This window comes from Capsicum annuum, chromosome 2, assembly GCF_002878395.1.
Source record: "Capsicum annuum cultivar UCD-10X-F1 chromosome 2, UCD10Xv1.1, whole genome shotgun sequence".
NCBI classification, from domain to species: Eukaryota; Viridiplantae; Streptophyta; class Magnoliopsida; order Solanales; family Solanaceae; genus Capsicum; species Capsicum annuum.
This window is the reverse complement of record NC_061112.1, coordinates 49,127,973-49,137,041: the sequence shown is the minus strand read 5'-3', so window position 1 is coordinate 49,137,041 and position 9,069 is coordinate 49,127,973. Positions and strand designations below refer to the sequence as shown.

Sequence of the window (9,069 nt, the reverse complement as noted above, 5' to 3'; positions counted from 1 at the left end):
AAAATGATTTTTCTCTTTTTTAAATTGTTTGTTGTTATAACTTGTAAAGTTGAAAATATTGCTATAAGTTACAATTTTCAATCCAAGAATGTTATTTGTATTTTTTGCAAAAATTAAATATAACTTAACCCATAAAAATACTAGAGTAGTATCATCAAGAAAATCAATCAAACATGGGACATTTAACAACTTGCAATGTTTTATTTATTACAACATATTTGTCGTCTTTGTTATTTACAGACTGAAAATAACAGGACTTATAATTCTAGTGTTAGCGAATTCAAAGGTCTTTCTGACCCGTATTATAAAATGTAATTGATGCTAGCTGGCTACTCCTTATTCCTTCCTACCCTCACTGCCGAACCATTTTTCTCATAAGTGACGCGGAAAGATCAATCCCCCTGATGTAGCATTTCCTTCCCCTTTCCCCTTCTCACTCTCCTTATGTAACGATTACCTTCACATCTTCGTTATTTGAAGGAAGAATTATCAGGAGTAATTTAGCCACATTTTAGGACCAACTTCTACTCAGAGACAGAGCAAAGCTATGCATAGCATTTGAATACATTTCCAAGTCACCTAAAATTGTGGTAGGATAATAAGATACCTCTACCTTTAACCAATTTCTTGGGATTTCAGCATTAAAAAAAAAAAAAAAAAAGGAAGTCATGATAGGGGCAGTTCTCACTTTAACGAGCATGCAACTCCCCTCAAGGCCGGTAGCAAACATTGGGTGAGAAGGTAAAAAAAAATATTTTGAAAGAAATAAAATGGATTATGTAGTCAAATTATCAGAGGCAGATTCTGTTGTCAGATTGTAAGCAGCAACAACAAAAGGACGAGTTAAATACAAAATCTAACTTTTCTTACAAGGCCGGCCATTAAAAATTCCAAAAAGAACAGCAAGCATAATGTACATAATGGTCTGGAATATAATCGAATTAGCTATAGATTCTTGGAACCAGGAATGTCTAGCCATTGCAACCGGAGCTCTATTTCACCACATTCAACATTCCTTAACCTAACAAATGCATTTTGGACAACCTTGCCATTTTCATAGACAATACAGCTTTCTTCAGAATAACAATTTTTCCTGCTTGGAATTATTCTTGAAATTATGACTCCATTTGGAATGTTCTTAAAGCGCGTCATCCTTACTGCATCTATAAATGGTACAATGTCAAGTTCTGCATCGCCCATTTTATCATCACGAGAAAATGTATCCTTGTCATAAACTTGCTGCAATGATCATAGCAATAGAAAGACAATAAGGTTCACTCCGCTGGATATATTAATTGAAACCAAGTCAATATAAGATATTGAAGTCGTACAGGTCATTTAGCACAAATCTATAATGCAGTACAGGCAGTGGCGGAGCCAGACTTTTGGTTAAGGGTGTTCATATTTTTCCTTGGGCAAAGAACTGTTTAAAAAAAAAAAGAAAATAAAGCACTGCTGCACCTACCAAGGTTCGTACCCGGATTGTTGATGCGGAAATGCACACTCTTGACCACTGGATTATACTTCTCCAACTTGTGAAGGGTGTGCAACAACATATATATAACCATAAATATTTATATTTAACTTATATACTCGGAAAAATTTTCTGACGAAGGGTGTTCATCTGACCACCCTTCGTTGGCTCCGCCACTGTGTACAGGTTAGGCTTAATTTGGTGGATTAAAATAGGCTTAGTAAACTGAAGGTTACTAAGCCATCCAAAAGCTACTTGGACTGATATGGGATGTTGGCCCGCGCATTTTATCTTCATCTGACTATTTTGTCGATACTTGATGAATATACATCCTTAATTAGAAAATGCCATTTGAAATTGAAAAACATAATTTAATTACCTTCAAAGTCTGAATTGATACAGTAAACATTGATTTTTCCTGCTAACCACTGTCTTTTTACGTGTCTTAGTCTTTAATTTCCTCTTGGTAAAGCAAAGTATATATGTATGCAAAATGCTGTATAATTAATTTCTTAAGCAAACAAAATGAAGGAAATTAATTACCAGCTTTATTGGGAGAATTGGTTCAGCAACACATAGCGTTAAGTCTTCATTCCATTCGGGATTTACACTCTTCTTCACCACTCGAGTCTTCAATTTCTGCTTCCAATAATATTAAACACAAAATTAAATTAACACTAGTAGAAAAACATTGGTCTATTTAGTCAAGATACTGAGAAACACTCCGTTGAAGTTCACCAAAGATTCTAATCATACTGTTATTAATGAGTTTTGGGAAAATTTATACAAGGATATAGATGATAAAAGCAGAAATAAAGAAGAAAAAGCTACGTATAATAATAATGTTATGAAATTATTGTATGATTATAAGAGGGATAAAGAGATCATTAATAATACAATTGACATCTTCTTTTTTTGTATGTTAAATTTTTGGTATAAACTGACAATGATCAACAAAATTTCCGCCCACAACAAATAACAAAAAGGGAGATAAGATAAAAAAGCTTCGGTTTTGTTGTGCACAAAGTGCCCACTATGGTGGATCCGAAAAAGTGGCTGGATCACAAGAATCTATGGCATACGGTCTTACCTAAAGCTATTTTCACGGATTGAAACATAACCTATGTTACTTCAAGGTTTCCCCTCAGAATTTCAATTTGATGACAGAGACTTTCTGAGCTTTGTGGAAAAGGTAATATGAAAGTGTCTCATTATCAGCATATGGTCAGCGTCCGACGTACGCAATTTTCATTACACAAAATGGACATAGAAGGAACTTTTGATGACAAAGACAAATTTATGTTCCAATTAAGAGGGGAAAGAGTGAAGAAGAGAAGGTGAATTTACCTGTTTGCCCATCCTAACAACAACATAGGGATCACTGCTTCTTAAGTCTCTAATGGCCAAATTAATGCCTCTAACGATACGGATTCTCAGAAGACCTAACTGATTCTCCATATTCAAAGCTTTAATTCTACACACAACCAATTGTACTCTGGGGGGGGGGGGGGGGGGGGGGGGGGGGGGGGGGAATTGCAGTTGTGATTCTACTGGTCACTGCTAAAGTGACTACTAGCTTTATAGTTAAAGCCTTGTAGGTGTGGGGAATGGGGAGGGAAGGGGGTCTGCAGAATTGTAATTTTGAAAAAATTAAAGTGTACACGAGAGACGAAAGGTTATATCTTTTCTTTGTCTTTTTTCTCCGTTTCTTTTTTTTTTCTTTTTTGATTTTTTTTCTCTCTCTTCTAGCTATAATCTCTATTTCTCTTTTTTTTTCTCTCTTCTATCTGTAGCCTCTGCTTTTCTTTCTTTTTTCCTATTTTTTTTCATTTTTAGTTTTCTTTTTTTTCTTTTATGAATTTTTTATTTATTTTTGTTTTTACTTTTTTTCTTTCTCATTCTTTTTTTTTTTGTATTTTATATTTTATATTTTTTATATTTTCGAAGAACATAGTTAAGTCGAGTACAAATCATGAATGATGACTGCAATATCATAATCGCTCATTGTATTTGTATTCACCATCATTTTTTTTTCTTTTTCCTTTTCTCATTTTTCATTTTATTTTTGATTTTTTTTGTATTTTTGTTTTCTTTTTTTCTTCAATTCTTTCTTTATGCTTTCTTTTCTCTCTTTTATCTCTAACTTCTAGTTCTCTTTCTTCTTCTTTTTTCGATTTTTTTCTATTTTTCTTTTTCTTCTTTTTTTTATTTTTAAATTTTTTTATGATAACGAAAATACCATAATCGTATATGCTTTGTATTCGCCCAACATTTATAATTTTGTATTCGTTAATACAATTGTATTTGTATTTATTTTTTATACTTCAAACTTGTATTTATATTTTATAGTTTGCACCATCATATATATTTTATATAATTCACACTTGTATTTTAAAAAACTGTTTTATATCTGTAATTTATTGTTGACTGCACATTATATTTGTATTTTGTGGTTTCATTTTGCTTGTATTTGTACTTATATTCTATTTTCATTGATGAACTTGTATTTTTAAAGAACTATTTTATATTTGTTTTTGTAAGTTGACCATATATTTTGTTTGAATTTATAATTACATTTGTTTGTATTTGCATTCATAGTTGACAATATCATTTGTATTTTTAAACAATTAAAAAGGAATAGTTATTTTTCTCTATATGAACACTTATATATATATATATATATATAAATTGAACAATACAAATAAAAATGATAAATTATGCAAATACAATTGCTAAATTATACAAATACAGATGTTACATTTGTATCAAATGATACATGTTCATACAACTTTAACCATACCCATACAATTGATACTTGTTTATATACAAATATAAATGATAAATTTGATATACAAATCCTAAAAATACATTTGCATTGAATGATACATTGTATATTTATATATTTTAGTCTCAAGCAAATACAATTAATCTATATACTTGTTTGTGTATAAATACAAATGATAAATTGTACATATTTACTACTAAACTATTCAAATATAGATAATAAATTTATTTAAAATATATAGTATGATACAAATAAATATAAAGTATAAAAATATATAAAATATAAAATGCAATGACAATAAAAAAGATGAGAAAAATATAAAAAGCAAAAAACTGATGAAACAAGAAGGAAAAGGGGAAACCAAAAATATATATATATAAAAAAAAAAGAATGCAAAGAAAAAAGAAATAAAAATGAAAAAGAAAATATAGATGAAAAAAATGAGAAATAAAAAAAGAGAAAATATGATAAATGAGTAAAAAATAAAAAGGAAAAAAACAAAAACAAAGAAAAATGAAAAAGAAAAAAAAAGTAAATTAAAGAAAAAAGAAAGAAAAAACAAAAAAGAAAAAGAGAAAAAAAGGGAAAAAAAGAAAGAGAAATAAAAGAGAGGAAAAGAGAGAAAATAAAGGAGAGAGACTAGGAATTGTATTTAATTGGTATAAGAGATGCTATGACTTCATTAATTGAAACTTAGGCTAAATGGGATGATTAGAAACATACATTTGCTAACCCATGTAGGAAAATATGTATCTTAATGACTTAATCTTCAAAGATCTTCCATTATTGTTGACTCTTGAAGAACAGTCAAAACATGCAAAGTTTGAAGGATCATCAACCATATCAATCACATAATTTTGCGAAATGAATTTCAAGAATTTTTGCCAGTAAAACTTGAACATGATTTTTCTTCAATGTGGACCTCGTTTTCAACTTATTTTCACTAACCCATGTAGGTCTCAAGCAAATATAATTAATTCATATATTTTTTATATATAAATACAAATGATAACTTGTATACATTATATAGTATGATACGAATAAATATAAAGTATAAAAAAATATAAAATATAAAATATAAAATATAAAAAGCAATGACAACAAAAAAGATGAGAAAAAATACAAAAAAAAAGAAAAATAATAAAAATGATGAAACAAGAATGAGAAAGGGGAAATCGAAAATTAAAAAAAGAGAATGGAAAGAAAAAAAATACATGAAAAAAAAACGAGAAAGAAAATATAAGAAATGTGCAAAAAATATAAAGGGAAAAAAACAAAAATGAAAAAGAAAAAAATTAAATTAAATTAAATTAATGAAAAAACAAAAAAAAAGCAAAAAAATGAAAAAAGAAAAAAAAATTAAAATTTTAAGCATAGGTAAGTGATCTCTGTATTTAAACGGATACTCATATTTTACCCATTTTGTTCATATTTGTATGAGCTTTTAAAATGAGTTGATGCCCATATTTACCCATTTGAAATATGAGTGATCGAACTCAATAAATATGAATTAAATGGACTCCTTTCACAAATATGGGCTGAAATTACCACCTCTACTTAAAATTATAAAATTTATAAGTATTTTTTAATTTCTTAAACTTTTTGTCAAGTCAAAATAGATAAAACAAATTAAAACGAAATGAGTACTTCCTAACCGGTTCCAATTTATTTGACACCTTCAAATTTTGAGATTCAATTAAGATTATTTTTATCATAATTTTATATGTCTTTTAAATGTTTTAAATAGTCAATTATTATCACTTATATTATTTTACGTAATTTTTAAATATATAAAATTTATTCTTAAAAATTTTAAATTCAAATTCAAGATCAATTTTAAGTTATTTAAAGCTAGAAATTCAAATATGCTATATAAATTGAGATAAAAGAAGTGTCAAAGTTTAGTTGGATAAAGTATTTGTGTGTTCATATTTATTTTGTGAAAATAAATCCCGACTGATTTACAAAATTTTGCTGCTAAAAATTATCAATCTGTCTTCATATATATATTGGTTTGGTCTATCAAATATATATATATATATATATATATATATATATATATATATATAACTACTAATTTCTCTTATGCTAGGGGAAGGGGTCCGTGTTAGCATGGGCCCAATATGATGCGTGTAAAAAAAAAAAGATGTAATGCATCAATGTGCAGGAAAAATTATTTATTTCATAGTATTTATCACGAAATCAAGTTTTACAAGAGGTTATATACATCTTATTTACATAGATAACAAAAACTTGTGTATCCTTAGTCTGAGATGAAACCTTTTACACAATAAAATTGAGATGAATTAGTATCTTGTTGAGCAGTTTGTACATGAAAATGAAAACTTTAAATGAAATGTGTAGCGACAGTAAATTTGTCAACAAAGGCAGTTGTTTAAAAAAATGTAATGTCACTTTTTGGTTAAAGTTTTTCTGTAGGAATTGAACATTTTCAGTATTGGCAAAGAAGCAAATATAGTTATGTTACAAAATGAGGAAAGTTTTTAATTATGTTTCTAATCAGTCAGTCGACAACAGGACAGTTCGGGAATAAATCAAGCCAACTCTTTCTGCTGCATAATGACTAAAGAAGAACACAAATAAGAAATAACTAAGCCAAATATTTGAGCTCATTCTTCTCCCAAACTGAATCACATTTATCCAAGCAACAACTGCTGCTACTACTACTACTACACCTTAGATTCAAGCTAATCGCGATCGGCTCAATCAGCCCAATAGATGGAACAAAACAATCTTAGAAAAATCCTCTGCACAAGATCTTGGTGAATCTCATATAACTATGTCAAACCATTAAGCAGTCAATGAATCAATCAATCATCCCTCAATCCAAATAGTTGTTATATTTGTATGATTTGTTGTACGTCTATTTCCTTCTATTTTGAGGGAATAGTGCATGTTCTACATCCCTACCACCCTACTATAGAATTGTGCAGCTACATGTCTTCATTACCGCTGTTTTTCATCACAAGTAGTTGAAGATTGAATCTTTTTTATATTTTATGTATTTATGTTAAGTTTCAGTACTCCATTTAGTATCAACAGGTCTAATCATTCACCCTTATTATGTGACGTTGTGAGCTGGAACAGTTAACAGATTTTTTAGCATTTGTGTTAAGATAGACACCACCAAGCTTACATCTCTCGAAATGCAAGTACTAATCTTCTACTTTAATCTGTAATCTCCACATACTTGTATATAAGGTCAATTGAACATCCAATTAAACAGAAAATGACAACATATTGTGAAATCGGATAATCATGAATGAACACTTAAAGTAATCGTATAATAATAAACATCTAAAAACATATTATTCAATATGAAACATATTAGTATGAAATATGACAATCAAGAATCAATTTTTAGGAAACCTTACACTGATAAACATTCAAATAAGGAAAAAATGAATACATGGCAGGACCATTAGAAGGAACAACATGAAGAGCAACTTTTTTCTTAGAAGCTATAGCGTAGCGGTAAGCTGTGGTGGGACTTTTCTAAACTTATGTTGCTTCATTTCATGAATCCCAGTAAATTTCAAATGGAATTCCTAACAAAGGTCACTATAGTATGCCACAAAATAGGAGACCAGTACAACACTTAAGAGCAACTTGTTAGGGAGGCTGAATAATTTTTTCCTTTGGAAAAAAGATAACAACAGCTTCAGAATCAGGAATTTTGATTTGAATCAGCAAATGCATAAGTAAAAAAATGTCAAATCCAAAAGGTGGGAAGAGAAAAGAGGGAAAAAATAAAACACGTGTCTGCGGTGGAAGAATGAATTAAATGAAATGATGATCCAATGATGTTCATATTGCCCTAGATTCCCCTGATTTCGCTTCACAGAAAAAAGATAGGGAGAGGGGGGAAAGGGCAGTCCATGCACTAAAGTATTTATTATGCGCAATTGAACCAGAAGGCCCGAGTCAGTGAATTTTTAATCACATAAGAATAATTTTATCAGTACCTGTACATCTTCTTACTCGGACGAAAACTAAAATCCTCAACAAAACTTTAAGCAGAGGAAATGGACTTCTAAAATCAATGTTTAATTTTGTCATATCTAATAATATGTATTAAGTAAAAAGAGATTAAATACCTTGTTCAGGTGGACATCAAAATCAGCTGCAACAACATTTCTTAGTATTCTTTAAAGTGTGGCTCTAATGATATCACAAAAGTAGAATACAAAATATCGTTCACTGGTAGAAAAGTGAAATAGTGATAGTCAGCTGAAAGTGAGGCAAAACATTGAAATTATATTTCAATAGGTTGAAATACCTTGTGACAGCTTTTCAGAGGTGGCGTTTTCACCTTTGTATTATTTTTGTGATGGGAACTACTTGACATGTGGTCTGAAGAACTTATGGTGGTAGTTTCATACATCTTTCTTTTGCCAATGCTCTCAGTGTTCACTGAAGGTTCATTTTCCATGAATGACAAGATGATCAATTTTGGAGTACCAGCATTCATGGTTTTCAAATAAGATTTTTTGGCCTGGATGTTGAACTTCTTGCCAGTTAACTGTGCTTTGAGATTTGTCAATGGCAACATTTGTTTCTGAAAGAAAAATTGAATTGTTTAAATGCATAATTTAAGTTGGAAAATAATTAACATTTCATTTGAAGTAAGTTTAATATGTACCTGGATTGCCTGAATGTAGAAAACTTCTTCTAAGTTGAGATGCAGAATTGTTTCAGCAGTTTTATCTGCAATAAGTATGTCAGTGAACCACTGTTGTCTGCAACTGACAACTACAGTTAAAAATTGTTAGGATAATACTTGTTAAAT

At 29.5% G+C, this 9,069-nt stretch overlaps 1 protein-coding gene across 1 annotated transcript; it reads right to left on the bottom strand.

Moving 5' to 3' along the window:
- Positions 1–818: 818 nt before the first annotated feature.
- On the bottom strand, positions 819–3,195 carry LOC107860953 (protein C2-DOMAIN ABA-RELATED 1). The gene is made up of 3 exons (XM_047406275.1): positions 2,822–3,195; positions 2,018–2,113; positions 819–1,239 (listed from the first exon to the last, which is right to left on the bottom strand). The coding sequence occupies exons 1-3, from the start codon at positions 2,930–2,932 to the stop codon at positions 946–948; spliced, it is 501 nt and encodes a 166-aa protein (XP_047262231.1). The 5' UTR covers positions 2,933–3,195; the 3' UTR covers positions 819–945.
- Between the last annotated feature and the right edge of the window lie 5,874 nt (positions 3,196–9,069).